A 20,087-nucleotide genomic window follows, 5' to 3' on the forward strand; every position below is an offset into this window, starting at 1 on the left:
TTCAGCAACGCAAAAGGCGGTGGTTGGGTTGAAGGTGGGAAAAGCCAAAAAGATTTGATTCGAAGGGCACCTGCTGAGTTTAATACGGGTCTATCGGTGGTCTTTGTAAGACTCCGTGTGTGGCATTCAAGAACGAAAAAGCCCAGCGAGGCGCAGGCAAAAGTCCGTTCTCCGTAAGTGGAAATGGCACGGACTACCGCAAAGAGAAGGAACGAATCTACCCCCACCACGGCTCCTCCACTTTTTCCAGACGGGCTGCAAAGTCAGACCAACACGGCCGAGTCACCATTGGCGAATCACATCTGACTCACATTCTTCTCGAGGCCAACGTTCCTTGGCACTCTGACTACGCGAAAGCGGTCTGGATGCAAGATAGAAATATCGTCGCTCAGCAAAAGTGCTGCGACAGAGCTGACTCGAAGCCATGCGGCTTCTTAGCGTGTGCTTGTGGTGCTAAACCCGCTGTGGCCTCGTTCCGGTCAAACCGCCGACAGTCAATCGATAAAATGTTCACAGCCCCGTTCTCTCGTCCGATAGATCCACTTTACGGAATACTACCCCTGCCAGACATTCCTGACCAACTTGTGAGTCTCAAAGCCATCCAACGTATCGTAGGGTAGAAATAGTCCACAGCCATTTGCCAAAAAGGTTGGTTGCCTCTGAACTAAGGATCAAAGGATAAAAATGTCTATTTGCAGTATCTAACGCGGGATATGCAAAATAAGAAGTGTAAGAGTATGTAGCCAGCTACGAATACTCCATCTAGTCCACATTGAGGGTCTTCCTGACCACAAAACACGTTATTTGATCGTGTCTTCCATCATTGGCACCCAATGTTCTCTCTGCGGCTGTTCCTCTTGGCTTCCGTAGATTTCGCTACTCTGCGTCGCCCATACCATGTCCTCGGTTCCATTCGTCGTATATGAAGGATATGTCTGGGATGCCGAGGCGCCATCCAGGTCGAAGTCCAGACCGATATCGATGCCACAGCCAATGGCGGTGCTCAGGTTTCCGTCGCCATAAAACAGCTGTTCCTGAGACAGTCCGTCAACGAACAGAGGGTCCTTCTGCCATTCCACAATGTCCAGAGGACCGTAGGGGAACAGTGCTGTTGCGTCGCCCAAGAATACATCACCAGAAGCAGAAGCTGGCGAGTTGGGCGTAAGTGGTGTCAGAGGAGTCAAGGGCGTTAATGGAAGCCCAAGAGTTGAGGGAGTGCTGGACAGGCCACCCGAAAGAGCCATGACTGTGGAGGTTTCACGGGCGGCAGAGGTCAGCTGCAGGGGAGAAGCCAACGAATTGCACACCGTCCATGGCGCTGCCGTCGCCGCGATGGTAGATCGCAGGGAAGACGCTGTGGAAGCGACTGGATTTGATGCCAAACCTCCGGTCTGTTGGTATCCGAGAGCATTGGCGCCGTCATCTGCCGGGCTGCTTGTGTCCAGAGGTACCGGTACTTCAATGAGAGCATATACCTCCTGTACCCATGCATCTCGTGTCCCATTGCAGCCAGGGCAATGGTCTGGCACTCTGCTCTCGATCGTGTGCCCGCAGTGGCTGCAACGAAGCCGCATCTTCGGTTTCATGTAGTAGCGGTGCTTGCCATGCTCGCGTCCGTAGTGGCGGCGGATGGTGTTGAGGTTGTTGTCCTCACGCATACAGACGTGGCCGCCGGGCATGCCGCTGCTGCCGAACTGGCACCGCCACCTACGGACATTGTTTCTGATTCGTTCCTGTGCAATGAGAACGGTGCGAATCTCAACCTTCATGAGCTTCGGCACTTCCGCTTGTTGTGAGGCAGCACCGCTGATGGCTGCGTCTCCGTCAATCCCCGCAACTAGCGGCGTGCTGAAGCTATCGTGGGCTGTCAGGTCGATGCCTTGGGTACTCTGCAAAATATCATCGATGGGGCGACCATGCTCGTCAATCTCGCGGCCGCGCGAGCTCTGGAAAATGTGCTCGGTTGGAGTCCACCGTTGGGTGTACAGTGCCGCACCCTTTCCGCACTCGTCTAGGGTAGTTTGTCCTACGGTGGGCGATGAGACTGCGTCGTGGGAGGAGGTTTCTCCATTATATGATGTGGGCTTGGGAGAAGCCCCATACTCGTCGGGAAAGGGACACTGGTGAAGAATGGCCTGTTTGAGAGCCAGGTCTCTTTCTTGATATCCTTTTTCTAGCTTGGAATAGTCGAAGCATGCACACTGAGAGAAAGCCGACACCTTAGCCAATCTTATTACTTTCCGGAAGATAGCTGTCTAGGGGGTGAGCATACCTTTTTCCTCAATACTCTACATCTGTGGCAGGCCCTTCGCTCTGCCCTGATGAACATGGGGAGTCTGTGTATTCCGTCCACTTGTTCCTCCAAGGCACGCCATGAGTTGTACATTTCTTGCAGCGTGGGGAGCTTTCCCGGGTTTGCAGGCGGCTTATCAGCCATCTTTCCCTTGCTCTTGGTTGCTAATTGTCGAGCCGGCTGGAAGAGTCGCATATTTCGTTGACTCAATTTGTGCAGGTGTCGGAACAAGTTGCCGCTTCCAGTCTTTTGAGTTCGGATGACTCGTCTGGCCGCCTCTGAAAGCGGCTCCTCACACCTGGTGCCAGCCTTCTTTGCGGTGGTAGGATCGGATGGAAGTAAGGTCTGAACCGGTTCTGCTTGGAGTCCTTGGCTGTGGGTAGAAGAAGCAGAATCGTCACCTGACATTCTGCGCAATAGCGGTGCTAGTCTCTGAATAGGATCGAGGTTACACAAAGGAGACAGAATAATAAGCCCGTTCAACGGTGATAAAAGTGTAAGATAGGACAGCTGCTAATGATGTCAAGTAGGAAGAGCAGAGGAAGAGACAAGAATATGTAAAGTCGGACAGACTCAGGGAAAGAGGGAGCCAAGGAGAGCAGGCAAATCAAAGTAGCATGGAATGGCAGCATCTTCCAAGGCAGCCATGTATCCGGCACATGGATGCTCTTTGCTAACCAAAGACTGCAGGTTACACAATGGAAAAAGTACACCGTAGACCTCATTGTGGCGAAGGCAGCACACATCAGAGGCAGCAAAGTAGAACCCGTGAGGAGTGGGGGCCAACGGGCCGGTGAGATCTTTCAAATCACGCATCGAGCAGAGCAGTAACGTGGATGTTGGAACTCGGACAGGCGCAGGAGGCTGTCCAATGGTGGTGATCCTAGGGCCGGACAAATGAGAATCCAGGACTTAAGCAGTGCCACTCCACTAGCAGAAGGCTTCTCTTCTTCTCCCTCCTTGGCCTCTCATTTGGGCCGCCCTAGTCAGGGTCGCAACGGCCTTCCATTCGCCGTCCGTGCAAGTGCATCTGCCGAGTTTGTATAAGCTATCTGCTGCCAGTGGCCCACTAGCGGTCAACGGTCTCGCGCTTACTCGCCATCCGGACGCCCGTCCCGTCAAATTGCACATTCAGGCGCAGTAGCCCTGGCCGCATAATCGGTCGCTATCGGAGCGACCGCTCAGTTGCTTTTCGGAGCAAAACAAGGAAAGGCAGAGCGCAGGGCAGTCTGTAAAGACGGATATCTGCCGCACCCTCCAGGCAGCAGGAAAGCCGATCCGTGGACGGAGAAGATGGTGGCGAGTGAAAGAAAACCCACGTGCAATCCCAAGATGTTGTGTTTCCTTTGTGGGGGTGTGCCACAGCAATTGGTGGGGAGAATACGGCATTGGTCGACTGCTAAGCTCCCTGGAGCAGTGAAAGATGTGCAGTCATGAGATGTGGGCTAGAAGGGTTTACTACGCTAAAAATATTGCGTTGCAGTGTTCAGTGCGCTATAAACCAGCGCACTCAACAGCGCAAGCTGCTAATAAGACACCTTCGAATGGCAGCATTCTCCAATGCCTTTGAATTATTGGCAGCGTCTTAGGCACGTTTGTAGTCATTAGACGGAAGGCCTCTCAATCCAGAAATGCATCTGCATTTCTAACGGTTGGCCCAAGCTTCGAGTTTCGCGTTTATTATGTTAGTTCGATGTGCTGCGCCTTCTATGATCCATAAACGTCCTATCAAGGCTCTATGTCGTAGTAGGCCTACAATTGGGTGTGGCGGTGGATCGATCGGGGCCTGGCTTTTCATTTTTTGGACGACACTAGCCACAGGCAGGCCGACTGGTCACTAGAGAATATCTGCAGAAGAACCTTAACAAGAGGCAGGGCTGATTTGAAGTGTGCCCTGCTCAAGCATGGTTGCCATGGCTGCTAGGGAGACCGGTCTTTGGTTAACAGGCCTCCTGCAGACAGCCGACGCTCACGACATATTCCCACAGACTTACCAGAGAAGCAAAAAGCCAAGTCATGCGGATTTGATAGAAGTTTTTGATTGGGCGCGTTTTGTCCCACGAAACTCTGCCCGGCAGCTATAGCCAGATAAAAAGCAGAAAGGATGAACCGGTGAGATGTTGTGTGTTCGTGCCTGTGCCGTCGGGAATTCCGAAACAGTATTCGTGCCGAACTGGTTTCTCTGGAAAATAAGCGTTGCTCCTTCGTTATCCAAAACTGTCGGACTACATACTTTTGTATAGCTGCTCAAAGCAACCAGTCAACCCGTCATGACTAAACAGCCTAGATGGTCAGGCCAAGTCGGACGGATCAGCCACAAGATCTGGGCAACCGGAAGTGTAAAGTTGAAGGGTGCATGATCGGTGCCCGGCAGCTAAATCAAGCCAGTCTCGAATTGACTGAGGCATAATCACTGAGGTGAGGCATATCCGGGCGTAATCAGAACAAGAAGGCTGCATACCTTGGCTGAAAGTATATAAGTCTTGCAGTACCGCCCCTTTGACCCCCTCCCCATCAAGCATCGTGGCTCTGGCAATTCCCAAGACCGTTCGTTTACTTCATCATTCAACACATCCTACTGTATTTCCTGGCGCACTGTTTCTCCTTTTTCTTTTCTAGTGAAATGGGCTCTGCTGCCGGGCCTCCTTTATTGTCACAGAGATGCACATGATGAGCACCGCGGACTCTGACGGAAGACACTGCGCATACAAAGAGCACAGAGAAAGTCCAAACGGTTATCCCCCTCCTTATTCTGCACGAAAGAAAATTGCTGATGCATTGTCAACTTGGCCGGGCTTGACGCCAAAATGCGGCGGTGCAATGCTTAGTCATACTCTCCTTCGGAAAAGGCAAACATAGCCAATATTTGAGAAAAGTACGAAGTACAGGCGACGGCCGATTTCTAGGATACGAAAGAAATGGGCACGGACTAGCAGATGAATTGCTAGGCGAAGCACGCAAAAGCGCAGGCGCTCGCCGTGTATTACGGACAACTCAGTTCAAGGGCCCCACTGACTGCAACCGCCTCGCGCCTTCTTTCACCACGGCCGTTTCTTGAATAGTTTCGCCATGGCCAAATACAGTCACCTGTCTCGAGGCCCTCACCTTGTCCTCCAATGACTCCTCCAATGACTCCTCCAAAGCAGGTAACACGCCAAGGATACGACGAGAGCTTGTGTGCATCCGGGCTGCGGATAAAGCAGTGAGTGGGCCCAACTCAAGCTGTGATATCGCGGACTACGGGACCAGCAACGCCTAACTACCTGTTCGCCACCTCTCCGCAAAGAAATGCAGGCCGTTGTGATCCGAGCTGCCTCAACGAGAGTTGGGCTGCACTGGGTAGAGGAAACGGAGGGGCGTGGGCTCCCCTTCCCGACAGTCTACCAGGCTAGCAGGCGTGGCTGTTCTCCTCGCCTTGACTGTACCCAGGCATCTTCCCGTACGTGCCAGGGTTCAGGAAGATGAGAGTCATACCTTAGCCATGTAGTGAGTAGGTGCGAGTTGTTTGCAAACCGGAGAAGTATAAAGGTGCCAGTCCCGATAGATGTATTCATATACCACAGCTTTCCGCATCGCTACGCAATAGATACCGAGATCCTACATTTTAACTTCGCTTCCATTCTCCCAAACCCAACCATATTCATCATGATGAGATCATCGTCTAATAGAGCCCAGGCAGTGGGCAGCAAGCCAGAAAGCATTTACCAGTGGCAATGTGTACGTTGTATTTTATGATATATCGATGGCCTAGTCCCTTCCTCTTATATTTTTTAAACCGCAGGCTTAACCAGTGCTAACTTCAACTGTCGGCAGCACATATGTCACCTCCGTACCAACAGCTACAGATTCGACCTGCAGTGCCAGGATTGTAGTCACAAGTATTGTTCGAACTGCTCCGTTTACGAACACAAGGTCAGGGCACATTAGCAATGGCCAGATTAGGTGAAAATCAGGACCAGGACAGGAGCTTTCCGGCTATGGATAACAACTTGGACAAGTTGCTTGTTGCGCGTTTTGGTCGCATGACTCTCATCCCAATGTGGAAAATTGGGTCTCTTTGGATAGCTAGGGTTCGTCCTGCTTGGTTGTATTGGTTGTATTGGTTTAAAGTCAGATGTAAGATACGTTAGTTGTCTGTAATAAATTCATACCTCAATGGTAAGGTTGTTAGTGCTGTAAATTGTGTGCGTTTCGCTTCAGTGAGACGACAGTATGCAACGGCCATAGCGATGCCTTGGGCGCCAAGTTTCGGCTCCGAGGAGGAGCTAGGCCAGATACGAAGACGAGCAGACATGCTCCTTCCGCCTTTCTCTCGTCCAACCTTCACTGCTATTCCTGCCCTCTTGGGCTAACCCGACCAGGCGGTAGTTGCAGGGGGGGTGCTTTAGGGGATCTGCTATTACCATAGCTGCAGATGACGAAATTTTCTCGGCTGGGGCTCAACTCGCCCAACAAAGCCAGTTGTTGCCACATCCAGCATAGCACGCACAGTTTAAAAGGGTTACAGAAAGCGATCAGCATCATCATAGCCCCGCCAGCAACGGGACTCTCGTACATTACACCATAGGCCTGCATTCGTTTATTCCGCCTCCTCCATGTCCGCGCCAATGTTGCGGTTGGGCACCAGCTAGACGTCGCCTTTGAGCGGTGAGCACGCCGATCGGTTGGAACTGTTCTGTGCTCGCATGTCCGCATTCGAGACTGAGGCTCCCGCTTGTGACAAAAGTGTCTTTCAAGTTGGCAGTCCAAGGCAACCGCGCCTATTTAGGCTGCCAAGACTTAGTCCTCAGGCTCATCTCGCCAGGCCTCCCAGTCCCATTGCATTGCCCTTCTCTCTGATCATTTTGCCTTTGTCTGGTAAATCAAAGGAGGAAAGCCTGAGGTTGAGGCTCTGCAAGACCATCCCTAGCCGCAGGACACACGTACGACGTACGCGCTCAGGCCGAAATGCGCAAAGCACACTATGATCAAGCAAGCAAACCGGACCCGCGTGAAAATGCAAAAACGAACGTCACCATGCAGGTCACATCTGTGCGCTCAATTGGGGCTCTTGTACAGGACCTGCGTCCCGCAATGCCTGTCAGACGTCATTGGGAAACTGACAGCGGGGTCACAGGTACACAATCGTCTCGGGACAAGCCCACTACCACCTCTAAGCACGTCAATGCCCAAGGCGCACTCATTCCGCCTGCACGACATTCAGACCGCCTGCGTTGAATACGTCACGCATCCCCCTGTCATGCACCTCAGAATGCCACACAGCCGACGGGTACTCCACCGCTACGTCAGAACAGGCAGCTGGGGAGGCCTGGGACAACGTGGGACAGAGGCCGACGCTTGTCAGGCTTCACGCCCACTTACGACCATCGTGAGGCCTATTGGGCTTGTGCTACGTGTTCGTGAAACGGGGAGAAGCTTGGACGGTTGTTTCCCGTCGTTCTGTTCGTCTTGTTTCGTACAGACCAGCTACTCATACATTGGCCTGTCAGGCCTTACCCGACGCTCGTAGGGATCTTGATCTGGCCCCGCTTGCGATCATCAAACGGCACGCCGTACCGCCAGCCCACGGCCTTGGGTGACCGTCCGTTCTTGCCGACGTCCTCGGCGTCGATGTCGCGGATACGAAATTCAAAGCGCTTCGTCTCTGCGCGCGTGGTGCGGGCATATTCAGCAGCCGCAGCCGCACGGTCCCGCTGCATCATGGCTTTATGCTCGGCGGCCGTCTTGGCGCGGAAAGCCCGGAAGCTGTCCTCGGGGCTGCGAGCTCCCGTAAGCACGTCGCGCTCGAGCGTGATCAGTTCTGGGATGGGCACCCGTTTGTCGGCCGGCAGCAACGTTGTGTGGAATGCCTTTGCGGCGGCGTCACGTGTGAAGCGCCGCGATTCTGGCACGGGCAGGAACAGCTGCTGTGCCGCATAGCCGTGCGCATGGATCTCGCTGATAGGCTCATGCGGCTGCACCGCGTCACGTGGCCCGTAATCCGTCTGCGGCAGCATCGCCAATACTGCTTGTGCGTATGGCTTTGCTAGCGGCTTTCCCTGTGAGAATGGCAATCGCCTGTCAGAACAACTACTCCTGAGTGGCAAGAATGCAAGCAGCTTGGAGGGATCGTGAAAATGGCTCAGAAAGATAAGCATGGCAAAATTTTGTAACCATATGGTTTGTCTTAATGACTAATCGAATTCTTTCGTGTATCATCACAGCCAGAGGTGGAAGGGAAAGCAGGCAAAACAGCGCAGCGAAACATACCTCTGTGATCCACGACTTCTCGATCTGCTTGAGCCGCACGACAGCCGCTACCCGCCGCATGTCGATGCTCAGCTCTGCAGCTACGGCCTTGATGCTCTCGCCGTGCCGCACAACCTTTTCCCACACCAGCTCGCGCACGCTCTCTCCCAGCACCGGTTGTGACCGGAAAAAGGGGTTTTCTGGGAACGGGCGCATCACAGGCGACGGCTGGCCTGCCACGTCTGCACCTGCGGAACCGTCGGCACCTTCGGACGCTCGAGCCCTGGATGCCTTGACCGGCTTGTACTGCGCACCAGCTTTTTCAAACCAGGCCCGCATAGCCCGTCGCTTCTTGAGCGACTGGCAGGGTGTTGTTGTGGAGAAAGCCGCCGCGGAGAGAAAGGATGGCAGACGCGACGGCGAATATGTGAGACAGGGACGGCGGGAGGAGAGACAGGACGTGGAGGAGGAAGAGGAAGATGAGATGAGGACGGAGTGGTGGCGACGACAGCTCCGGACCGACGGCACGGCGGAGGCTGTCACTCTGCTGCTGCCACCCAATTGGAGAGTACGGAGACTCGCAGCCAAAGAAGCGACCGCCGGCCCCGACGCGGGCGCGGCAGATAGCGCTGCCCGCGTGCACTGTGGTGGCGGCATTGCTTGCGAGTGATGTGTGATGCGAGATTGAAAGAGAGGAGAGAGTGCTCTTAAATACGGAGGAGAAGCTGGAGACGAAAATTTTGTGGTGTGGGCCGCTGCGAGTGTGGCTTGTCCCACCAGCCACACAACGATCTACGGCGGGCGATGGGGACAGCGGGTCCAGATGCATTACGGAGAACAGAGTACGGAGTACTCCGTACGGAGACTCCGTATAGACAGTCGCGCATTTTGAGATACGACTATGAGCAAGCAGCATAGAACTGGGTAGACAGGTATGAGGGAATTTAGACTCAATTCAATAGTAGAGAATATGTCTGAAAAAAGAGCTCATTTCTAGCCCACATTGTCGCGCCTGCCTTAGACATGCTTTTCTGCCGAAGCCATAAAGTCACGTGCAGATGCCGCCAAAACGTGACTATGATCACTGCCAATGTTGCGAGGCGATTATCAGCAGAACAGCTCGACGTCAAAACAGAAACCGGATCGGCACCATATCATTAATCGAAACCCAGGCCTGAAGACCATTGACGATGCCGGGACCGTAACGACTGTCTGCCAAGTCGCCTTCCGGACGAGACACGAGACCATCGAATATTCTTCCCCCCCCATTACCCCCCCTCCTCCCTTCAGCTTCCTATGCAATGGCCGCTGCGGCGCCGACGCAGAAGGTATGGGTGCGACGGCCTGGCGCATCGGCGACACTCGTTACCTTTAGCGAGAGGGACGTGGTAGATGATGTGCGAGAAACGCTGCTACACAAATACGGTAACTCCCTGGGACGCGTATACGATGCCCCCGACATCACGTTGCGGTTGATTCCCCGAGCGGACAATCAGACGGAACGCACATTAGGGCCAGATGAGCCGATGGCAGAGGTGCTGGAAAATACGTATGCAGGCGGTCAGACGATCGAAGAGGCGCTGATCATCGACGTGCCGCTGCGACGCATCACTCCTTCCTCTTCTCCCCAAGCAGGGCGACCTGACGGCCTCTATGCCGTGCCTGTGGGCTATACAACCTCCCGCGATAGCTATTCCAGCGGCTATGAGACGCGCACCGACTATTTTGGCCCGGGAGCTGTCGCAGCCTCCAATCATAGCCATGGCTACAGCCACGGCCACAGCCACGGCCACGGCCACAATCATGGTCACGGCTACAGCCATGGACCTTCCAGTCACATCCTCCAAACAACCTTTCAGCGTCACGCGCATGCCCATCCGCTGAACCTGCATCTCCAGGCACCACCACCCAGTGCATCCGGGGGTGTAACCAACGGCCGCTCGTCGCAGATGCCACAGGCTGTGGGTGGAGGCGCAAACGGCGGCAGCAATGGCGGTGGAGGCAGTCCACACCACCATCCACACTCCATTTCCGTCCTAGCAACTGGCCAGGTGCCGCCCATCCCGAATCTGCCATCGCCAAACGGCTCGCGGTGGCAGCAGAAAGACCGCTCCGACCGGCCCAAGCTACACCGACAGATCTCGGCAAACGGTCATGTCGATGGGTCTGGAAGCCTTCACGGTGTGTTTTGGCCGTCTTGCTGCTCTTTTTTCCCCTCTCCCATCCGGTGCTGACGTCTGTTTCATGTTGCAGAATACGTGGGTCAAGGATCCTCGGCCGCCGGCGGCGCCGTCCCGGGATCGACGCTGGGTGTCAACGTGGGACAGTTGGTGGGACAGTTGGGGTCTGGCCCCCCCAACATCTCGCTTGCAGCCCCCATTTCCGGAAGCTCTGTTTTGCTCGGCACGGGCGACGGTGGCCCGGGTGCGATCAGCGGATCGCCAGGAACAGGCATGGCCGGCGATGTGAAGGGTAACGGCGACGGTGGCAGCTCCAACAACAATGTGATCAACGGCAATGCAGGCATAAGTGTCTCCATGGCATCGCCATCACCGCACAACGGCACGTCATCTCCGCGGCCGGCATCACCACTGCGCACCAAGAGGCTCAAGAAGCCCACTCGGCAGATGGACGACGACAGCCACACAGAGTTGCGGTTGGGCCCACTGACGGTGCCGCCTATCAATGTGTTGATTGTCGAGGACAACATCATCAATCTTAAGCTGCTCGAGGCCTTTATCAAGCGGCTCAAGGTGCGGTGGCAGACCGCCATGAACGGCCGGGACGCCGTGCTCAAGTGGCGCACAGGCGGCTTCCATTTGGTGCTCATGGACATCCAGCTACCCCTGATGTCGGGGCTGGAAGCCACGCGTGAGATCCGCCGCCTTGAGCGGGTCAACTCCATCGGCGTCTTCGCGTCAACGCCGAGCGACAACATCGGCAATGGCCGCGACCCGCGCTCCGACAAGCTCGAGAACATGTCGCTGTTCAAGAGCCCTGTCATCATTGTCGCCCTGACGGCCAGCTCGCTGCAGAGCGACCGGAACGATGCCCTGGCTGCCGGGTGCAACGACTTTCTGACCAAGGTGCGTTGATGCTGCATCGTCTCTCTCTCTCTGTCTTTCCCCTTCTAACACCCAACACGTCCAGCCGGTCAACTTCGTCTGGCTCGAAAAGAAGATCATGGAGTGGGGATGCATGCAGGCCCTGATCGATTTTGACGGCTGGCGCAGTTGGAAGGAGCTCAAGCTGCCGTCCTTGCCGTCCCATGAAGCAGCCGATGCCAACGGGACATCCAGCGACTCCGGCACCAAGAAGTCTAAGAAGCACATCGGTCATGCGAAGCGCCTGTCCATGTCATCGGTCATTCACGAAACTGCCGGTGGCGATAGCCTGAACACGATTAAAACGCTGTCGCTGGCCGACGGTACAGCCTCAGGTCTTACAGCTCGGTCGCCCCTCTCCGCTTCGGCAGACCCCAGCGAGCGGTCGTTGGATTCAGCCGTATCGCCACAGACATCGCCCGAGACCACGCAGAACTCAGACAGTCCAGCCGTCACTCCCACCATCGCTCCCCAATCGACCGACGTTGCCAGCGCTGCCTGATGCGGCGAACATCGCACGCCCAGCACCTATAACATATACCCGCTTCTCTTCATGTTTCTTTCTCTCTCTTATGCACAGCTTCGACTAGTCACGACACACAAAGGTACTGGGCAGGAGGCGTTTGTTTTTTTATTGTGGTTCCAGTACACGGGAACAGCATAGCATTGTAGCTTTGGGTTTAGCCCAACCTAGCCTAATATATTGCGGCTTTTCTGATTGAGTGTGGGTTCTGTTGAGATACATTGAAGACGCATGTTCAGCGGAGCCCAAATGCCAAGCGAACCTGGTGGGGTTGCACAAGCAGATCCTCGAGCGCTGGAAGCCAGAATAGCGCGTTCTTCCAGGAATCTGTTTCTGGAATTTGATCGAGCTGTTTCTCGGCCTCGATGCCACCGTGAAAGGCCATCCCCTCTCTTGAAAGGATCTGTCTGACAAGGCTGTAGCTGACTGTTCCGCGGTGAACTTGGATGAAATTGGATACAAGGAGCTGAAGATTGCCTTGAAGACGCACCTCCAACGAAGGGTCCTGCAATAGTGTAAGCATTGTGAAAGCGGGCAGGTATGTGCATTATGCGTTGAGGAACCTTGGCAGCGTACGTTTGTGTTGTTCTGCACATCACGGCGCTTTTTATCGACTAAAATCCAGATGGTGCCTTGTATGAGCATGCGGAGGGCAACATAGCCAATGTGTGTGTCTAAAGGGGCTTTGGAAAGAAGCCTCTTGCTCAGTGCACCATTGCCATCGCCGAAGAGCTCCTCAAGCAGACTGGCCAGGTAGATGGACGATATGTTATCGCATTGTGCTGTAACAATGCGAGGCAGGGGTATACGTCCAGGCAGTGTCTGCGAATCTCTCGGCAGAGGTGGTATTCCCAGATCGTTGGCCCCAGTGAGATATGAAGAGCGCGTCTTTTGGTCTGTGCAGGTGCTGGTGGTTAGCTGTGAGCCGAATTCGAAGATGTCGCGATAGGACTTCTCATCCGTCTGTTAGTGAACTAACTTCTGCCAAAGTCGTAACTTAAAAGCGTGAGTAGCTCAGGTGCCTACGTTTGTCAGTATATAGACAGCACATTTGGTTCATAGACCTGTACGTACCAGGCCCGAGTCCGCAAGGCGAAGGGCTTCCCGATGAGCAGCGCTCGCTGTAGTTGCCCAAGCTCGCACCTGCTCAGGTATTCTAGTTCGAAGCCATGTCAAGTACGACTCTGGGTCGATCACACCGTAAGACGGCAGATGGACCCAGTGGTGTAGACCCGCAGCATCCGTGTAAACCCGTCCGGTGGCGTCCCCTTCTCGTCGGACGAGCTCAAGAACAAGAATTGGCGATTCCAAGAGGGAGCCACTAGAGAATGTGATGGCAATGGGTGTGCCCCCCTTCTTCCAGTCCTCCGGGTTTATGGCGGGCCACTCGCCGTCCTTGAACCTGTCTGTAAGCTGCAGTCCACCCTCCCGGTGGAAGACGAGGTTGGCCGGATTTGTGAGTTGCATGGCTATGGACGAGATCCAGATAAGTCTTGGCAATGTCCAGGTTCGGCAATACGATGGGGGCACTTATTAGGAAGTAAAAAAAGTCAAGTGTGGAAGGCTACTAGAATGGGGGTAGGGATGAAAATCGGTCCTGCAAGGATAGAGTGTTATGTGAGGGGGGACGGACCAAAAGACGAGAGGAGATAGGCCTTATTTGTACCCCGTACTACAAGTGGACGCATCCAAATTCGTCGAGAAGGGGTGAACGAGCAGGCACGAGGGGACAGAAAGACCAGGAAAGCAAGGGTGGCTAACCGGTAGGGTTTGACAAGGCAGGTACAAGTGGCCCCTTACGTCTCTTGCCTTTCTCGAAGTGGCAGCCTCCATGCCGTGGATGGCTGGCGTGCTACGACTGTCTTATTTTCTCTTCCTTTTTCCTAACCAGCATATTCTAACGAGCACAGCCTAATGGTATCTTACATCAGAAAAGCAGGCTTGGAGATTGAAAAAGCAGATAGTCGGCCGAGATGATGTCAGACTTCGGCACCTGCCACGACGCATCATGGAGGCTGTTAGCAAGCACAAGACGAAAGAAGAGTGGTGAGTTCTGTGCTAGGACTTCTGCAGCCTTGGCAAGCTCGAGTTCAGCTGGGATAGACCATGGCGACGTGCACCGACAAGGGTTGATAGGAGCGAAGGTGGTGTGAACAGGCGTATGATGCCGGGGCAGACAACCAAGCAAAGCAGAGAACAGGCAAGAACAACGGGTCTGGGGCCACATGCAGTTAGCGTCCGGTGGGAGAATAGTCTGTGCGTCTATTTTCTGTTCTCCCTCGCGTCTGTCTGTTGGCATTCATCAGGCCGCGGGAAAGGTCACGGAGTGCCTGGTCGGCTGCTTGCCGAATTGACCGGCCCACTTCGGCAGGAGGGGGGGTGTAATGGAGACAAGCTCCAGCCGCATGGCTTTCGTTCTGTGCTGCGTTGTCGGCTGCCTTGTCTGCGGCTCCGCTGCACAGCTATCACCCCTTTTGGCGGGGCGAGTTACGAGTATGAAGGCAGGCATGTTGTCCACTCGGTCTTCCTTTGTCTCGAAAGGTGTCCAGGTTGCAAGCAGTCTTGGCTTCTATGGTTCGTTGTGCGTTCACGACGTACGGAGTAGTACCCAATCTGGTTGGTCGGGACTCATAACCCGAGTGATTGGAAAGTTCAAGCTTGCGGTCAACGACCTAGCTGCATGTCCTAGTGACGTGGGGGGTACCATTCACGGCAAGGTTAGGCGCTGATAGGAAACGATTCGGCACGCTAGAAGCCTTGATTTGTTTCTTCCTTTCCCCGTGAAAGGCGCTACTGGAAATGTCCACGAGCGTCTTCCGTGTACACGCTTCACAAGCTTCAAAGAAGACTCTTGCCCACGAGTCTCTTTGGCGGGCGGAGTTGTCTGCTCCAATCGGCCCATTCCAGCAATTACTTGACTGTATCGCAAGATCTGGTTGACCCCAAATCCCCCGACCCCAGAGAGTGCATGTAGAACCATAAAAGCTGTAAGTTAGGCACCTTATAAACAAGTTTACTCCGTTCTTGTACACCGCACCGGGACTGTAGAACCTGGCTCAAGTGTCAGAGCAACGTGGACTGTGGCTAATAAGAAAAGGGTGCGGAAGGATGTCCGCCAGTGCGTGCCCTTTTGTGATCCTTCGGGCTTTTTCCGGGTCGCCCTGGGTGAGGGGTCCCAAAAGATCAGGGAAACTGTAGGCGAGCATTGGGGGACGGCACTTGTGGGCGGCAACCTGGTTGTGCATCGAGCAGCCAGCAAACAGCAACTACATTCGGCGCAACGCAATGGGGCAGGAAGATGGTCATCCCGACAACAAGATGAGCGGACTGTTCGTCACGCTAGGGACTAAGCAAGTCAGACACCATCCAATTGTTTCATATATCCCCGTCTCACCGTATTCTAGTCTAGAACTGACTTGGCGTTCCCTCTGAGTATGGATGCTCGCCTCTTTCCCAACCTAACCGATAAGGCTGGCTCGGATGGTCAGACGACTTGGGCATTCTTTGTATGCAAGCCAACCGGGCCATCCGTGATGGTCACGGGGTGGCCAATACGGACTTGCGTATGTATGATGAAGCGGTATCTGGCAGACGCGTTCGTTGCTGATGATAGAAACCAGCGGTGGCGAGTACATAATCCAATCGGAATGCCGTTAAGAAGCAAATGCTGTCCCGTTTTTGCAAGATAGGTTGTTTATCAAGTGTAAACAGCTAAAAGCAGGCCACGTAATACTCGTATTGCTGAAAGTAGAAGTCGCACGTTCTCGGCCATTTTCGCATTCGTATGGCCGGGATGTTCTCCGTGAGTGCCAACTATATTCATCCAGCTACGCCTACTAATCAAAGAAACTGCGGTGGTTTTGTATTTTGGTATATTCCTGGCGAGAGCCTGGCGCAAGAACCACAGCTAAGAGAAGTGCTCGGTCAATATCGTGGCCGGGGTAAGTATGGTTCGCAGTTTCTCAATGTGGTCCAGGCCTTCCGTGTCGGAAACCCGTACTGGGGAAGTTTTGACTCAGAGTAAAAGCATGAGAGGAAAGAACACCCGAGAACCCAATACGCCGTAGCCTGGTCCACTTTTGTATTTCCCTCCTTGACCGCACCTACCCTATACACGTCTGCTCGTAGGCCCGATTTTACTCTGCCAGAATGCAGTGCAGTTTGAGCAGAGGCGAGCGAAGGGTCTTGCAAACAACCTCTACTCCCGTTTTTCAGATAGAAGACATCTGTAAGTCGACCACCACGAAGCCAGTCACAGGGCATACTGTGCTTAGTAATTGCGCAACTATTGTAAGGCACTCATACCGTTTCCAGCTGCTACACAGCCGGACCTTCTGCTTGTGGATCACACGATGAGTGGATCGTACATGGAACATTGACGGAAGGAGCTGGGGATATGGGACAGAAAGAGCGACGCTTGACACGTTACTGGAAAGCGCGAAGAAGAGGCGATGCATGGGGGAAACAGCACGAGATTGAGACCGAAGCATCCGACTGTGCAGCACTCGTCTCACCACCACATCATTTTCGTCAACATCGTTTTCAAGCTTGACTTCACTCTCATCCAGAGCCAAAAACAGACAAGAGCACCTCAAAATGTCTTCCTCTCCTTGCAGTAAGAAGATCGCCAACCGGCTTTTGGCTCCTACTGTGCTAATATATTGTCAGAAGAGTCCGCCAACCTCATCAACCAAATTTACCAGATCTATGAGCTGATCCAATCCATCATCAAAATTATTGGTGATATTCAGCTTCTCTGTGGTGCAACGGTTGGGCGGTTTGTTATCAACGGTTTCCGTCTGTCAGTCGTCATCATCCGTTTTATGATCAACATCGTCTTTCTATTTCTGCCCTTCTCCAGCCCTTTTGAGAAAGCGAATGTTTCCAAGAACTCTGTCAAAGATACCGCCACGAGCGATGTTGCCAAGGATATGGCCACAGGTAACGCCAAGGGCAATACCACGCCCAACACCAGCGAAGTTGTCATTTCTCAAGACACCTCGAAGGACCCGAAGGAATCACTCGGCGACGCAATGCCCCTGCTTGCAACTGGCACGGACCATACGGTAAAGAAGAAGGTGTAGGTTCCAGACCCCAAGTAGCCCACAAAGGTTTGTGTCCTTGACAGAAACGGGTGGGCGAACACCTAATGCATATACGTATGCGTAGCAGAGTCAAACTTGAAACTGCTCTCCTGTGAAAAGCGTGTTAAAGCAATAGAATCATATGTCGGAAAAAACAAGACGGTCAGTTGGGCTTAGCAGACATGTCAGACATGGACCTATAAGCGCGTTCTCGGTACAACTTCCTCATCCTTGTCATAGCCTGTCTTCTTTACCTAAAACGGCCCTATATGGCCCAGTATACTTGTGCCTAATCAAATAGACGTTAACAAAGAAGAGCTGCTAGTTGTGTCTCTTGTGAGCTGGATGCCTCCCAGCTGTTGTGCTAATGTCTACATCAGTCCCATCGCATCGGAGGTTTGGCTGTTTTTTTTATTGCTAACACACATATTTACCGAAAGTCATCAGCATAAAGCAGCTCGTAGCATGGAAAGCGAGAATTTAATAGACACGCCAATTTACATTCTGTCCAAACTATTAGAGCGTACAGAGAATTGCTACACACAAACATACAAACGCACACGTATACACGCACTGCTCGATCAGACGATCTGGTATATAATTAGTCATTATCATGGGAACGCAGAAGACAAGTCTGACGAAAGATTTTCTGTCTCCTCTCCTATCGTAGGGGGAAAATTGGCCTCTTCGGCCAGCGAATAGGCATGTAAATGATGATGTGGCCGTCGTCTGGTTGGGGGGGGAGTAAGCCCGATGCCGAGGCCCGCACCACTGCCTCCATCACTGTATGTGCTCGTATGCCGAGCAGACAGTGACCGCGCGAAATTGATTGGCGACAAGGCCAGGGGGTTTATGGCAGGCGGCAGCCCTGTCCGGCCAGATCGGACAGTGTTCTGAAGTGGATCGTTGGCAGCCACAGTCTTTCGAGAGGGTTGCTTTGCGCCAGTTCCCTTGCTCGACTTTCTTAGCGTCAAGCCAGGAATTGTGAGGCTGTTGTCGTGGGAAGAAGCTGCAGCAGCGGTAGATGTAGATGCAGTCGAGCTAGGCTCCGGCTCGTCGATAGGCACGGTGACAAAGACAGCCAGGGCGTCTGCTCGCGTGGCCAGCACTTCTGCGCTCTGGTGAGCCAGATCAAAGAGCTCGAGCGAGTCCTGTAGGGTTGGACGAGAGCCCTGGGCATCGCGGGCCTCTGTCTCGGGCGGCCAGTAGACCTTGGTTCGCATGCGGGCGGGCAGGGCGGCCATGCGGACGTTCCAGAGGCGCTTCCAGGCCTCATGCACACCGGGCTGATGCAGCAGGCCGTAGATCACGTGGGCGTAGTGCCAGTGTGCGGGCGTCTTGCCGTTCTCAAAGTGCAGGGCCACATGGTCGTGGTAGCGATCGATTGAGCCAAGGAAGGCGGCACAGAAGCCGCAAGCCCAGGCGCGCTGCTGCTGCTGCGTCTGCGCTTGCTTTGCACGATGCCGACGGCGGCGACAGCAGGCTTCGTCGTGATGAGTCCAGTCTTCCCGTCGCTGGTACTTCCTGGTGCAAGATGTGCACCAGTACGCGCGCGTGGAGGAGGCGGCGGCGGTGTTGGGACGGGCGGTGCTGGCCGATGGATTGGTCGTCGATGAGGCCGCGGGATCAGAGACAGCAGACGCAGCTGTTTCTGTTGTAGGGTTCGGTGCAGAAAGATCGGCGAGCGGAGAATCCTCATCATCAACAGTGTAAGGAGGCGGCGGAAGGAAAGACCCGCTTTCGCATATCGTCGGGTTAGGCATATCTTCAGAAGGGAGAGAGAGCGTTCGTCTGTGTCTGTCTGACCGCTGCCGTGGCTTCGATTCCGGTCGGGAAAGCGAGCGGCGCGGCTGGGAGAAAGACTTGACTCGGAGATGCGAGAAGAAGGGAGACGAGGATTCGTCTGTCTGCGGAGAGGCGACCAGGGTTGGGCTTTGGCTGTACAGGCTTGCAGCCGGCAGAGGCGAAGAGGCGCGAGTGTCTATCGAAGACCGTGAGGTGTTTGTGCAGATCTCAGGCGGAGGCGTTGGGGGTGCTACAGCGGCCGGAACTGCTTTCTAGTCAGCTTCGTGAGAGCAACAGCCCAGAGAGCGGATCGGACTTACCTTGCCGGACGACGAGTTCCTTGCGCAAGGTCAGGGGTCCGGGAGCTGTATCCGGTTGCGCCTGAAGCTCGTACTGCTCGAGGAGAGCCCGCAGAAGCGCCTCGCGCTCGTGTGCCGGGAGGCTCTGAATGTGTTGTCGGGCAGCAGCCAGGCTGTCGGGAGGCAATCCGCTGGTGGTCAGGCCGCGCGGCTCGGAGGGCGTTTCTGTGGCCATTTCACGGCCTGGGAAGAGACGGGCGTGTGCAAGACCGGGGACGAAGAGGCTAGAGACGCAGATGAAGACAGAAACGATAGACTGTATGAAGTGATGCAGATGCTGCAAAACGAGAAGATGCCCAGATGATCAGAGATGAGTGACGTGTAAACTAAGCAGGCCCGAAAGAAGCCGGGGAGAACAAAGGTTAAGAAAGATGGCAGGCCCGTAGGAGTGCCAGCCCTGATATGCTAGCAGGGTTTGGCCGTGCCATCGTATCCTGCTCGTATGTACTCGTACTATGTAGCCAAGCCTTCTGGATGTTGTTTCGCATCGGTCTGCGTGCGTGTGCCGCACTCGTCAGCTCGCTCAGCTCTCCATCGCATGTTCCTTCATCTGTCGTATGCCTCAACATCCCCGTCACCCTTGCTTTCACTGCGGGCCGCACGCGACGGCCACACGGTCACGGTCCTCTCCAGCGTATGATCATGGCGTCTCGGCAAGTCCTCCTTCTGCTGTCCAACGCGATGGCCCACTTAAATCATACGTCTGGCCAA

The 20,087-nt window shown here is 54.3% G+C and overlaps 7 protein-coding genes across 7 annotated transcripts; 2 read left to right on the top strand and 5 right to left on the bottom strand.

The window, feature by feature from the left end:
- Positions 1–800: 800 nt before the first annotated feature.
- CMQ_5192 (alkane 1-monooxygenase) lies at positions 801–2,701 on the bottom strand (the record flags this gene model as incomplete). Its single annotated transcript, XM_014318937.1, has 2 exons — positions 801–2,120; positions 2,273–2,701. 2 exons carry the CDS (start codon positions 2,699–2,701, stop codon positions 801–803), a joined length of 1,749 nt encoding a protein of 582 aa, XP_014174412.1.
- A 5,084-nt stretch (positions 2,702–7,785) lies between these two features.
- CMQ_5338 (uncharacterized protein) lies at positions 7,786–9,178 on the bottom strand (the record flags this gene model as incomplete). Its single annotated transcript, XM_014319083.1, has 2 exons — positions 7,786–8,331; positions 8,543–9,178. The coding sequence occupies 2 exons, from the start codon at positions 9,176–9,178 to the stop codon at positions 7,786–7,788; spliced, it is 1,182 nt and encodes a 393-aa protein (XP_014174558.1).
- A 644-nt stretch (positions 9,179–9,822) lies between these two features.
- CMQ_5100 (two-component response regulator ssk1p) lies at positions 9,823–12,127 on the top strand (the record flags this gene model as incomplete). Its single annotated transcript, XM_014318845.1, has 3 exons — positions 9,823–10,702; positions 10,775–11,607; positions 11,672–12,127. The coding sequence occupies 3 exons, from the start codon at positions 9,823–9,825 to the stop codon at positions 12,125–12,127; spliced, it is 2,169 nt and encodes a 722-aa protein (XP_014174320.1).
- A 256-nt stretch (positions 12,128–12,383) lies between these two features.
- On the bottom strand, positions 12,384–13,615 carry CMQ_5251 (uncharacterized protein; the record flags this gene model as incomplete). The annotated part of the gene is made up of 4 exons (XM_014318996.1): positions 12,384–12,653; positions 12,725–13,044; positions 13,128–13,170; positions 13,223–13,615. The coding sequence occupies 4 exons, from the start codon at positions 13,613–13,615 to the stop codon at positions 12,384–12,386; spliced, it is 1,026 nt and encodes a 341-aa protein (XP_014174471.1).
- An 835-nt stretch (positions 13,616–14,450) lies between these two features.
- On the bottom strand, positions 14,451–14,657 carry CMQ_5234 (uncharacterized protein; the record flags this gene model as incomplete). The annotated part of the gene is made up of 1 exon (XM_014318979.1): positions 14,451–14,657. One exon carries the CDS (start codon positions 14,655–14,657, stop codon positions 14,451–14,453), a length of 207 nt encoding a protein of 68 aa, XP_014174454.1.
- A 2,087-nt stretch (positions 14,658–16,744) lies between these two features.
- Positions 16,745–17,232, top strand: CMQ_5188 (uncharacterized protein; the record flags this gene model as incomplete). The annotated part of the gene is made up of 2 exons (XM_014318933.1): positions 16,745–16,763; positions 16,817–17,232. 2 exons carry the CDS (start codon positions 16,745–16,747, stop codon positions 17,230–17,232), a joined length of 435 nt encoding a protein of 144 aa, XP_014174408.1.
- A 611-nt stretch (positions 17,233–17,843) lies between these two features.
- Positions 17,844–19,551, bottom strand: CMQ_5167 (uncharacterized protein; the record flags this gene model as incomplete). Its single annotated transcript, XM_014318912.1, has 2 exons — positions 17,844–19,282; positions 19,338–19,551. 2 exons carry the CDS (start codon positions 19,549–19,551, stop codon positions 17,844–17,846), a joined length of 1,653 nt encoding a protein of 550 aa, XP_014174387.1.
- Between the last annotated feature and the right edge of the window lie 536 nt (positions 19,552–20,087).

Source organism: Grosmannia clavigera (genome assembly GCF_000143105.1).
Source record: "Grosmannia clavigera kw1407 unplaced genomic scaffold GCSC_132, whole genome shotgun sequence".
NCBI lineage: Eukaryota > Fungi > Ascomycota > Sordariomycetes > Ophiostomatales > Ophiostomataceae > Leptographium > Leptographium clavigerum.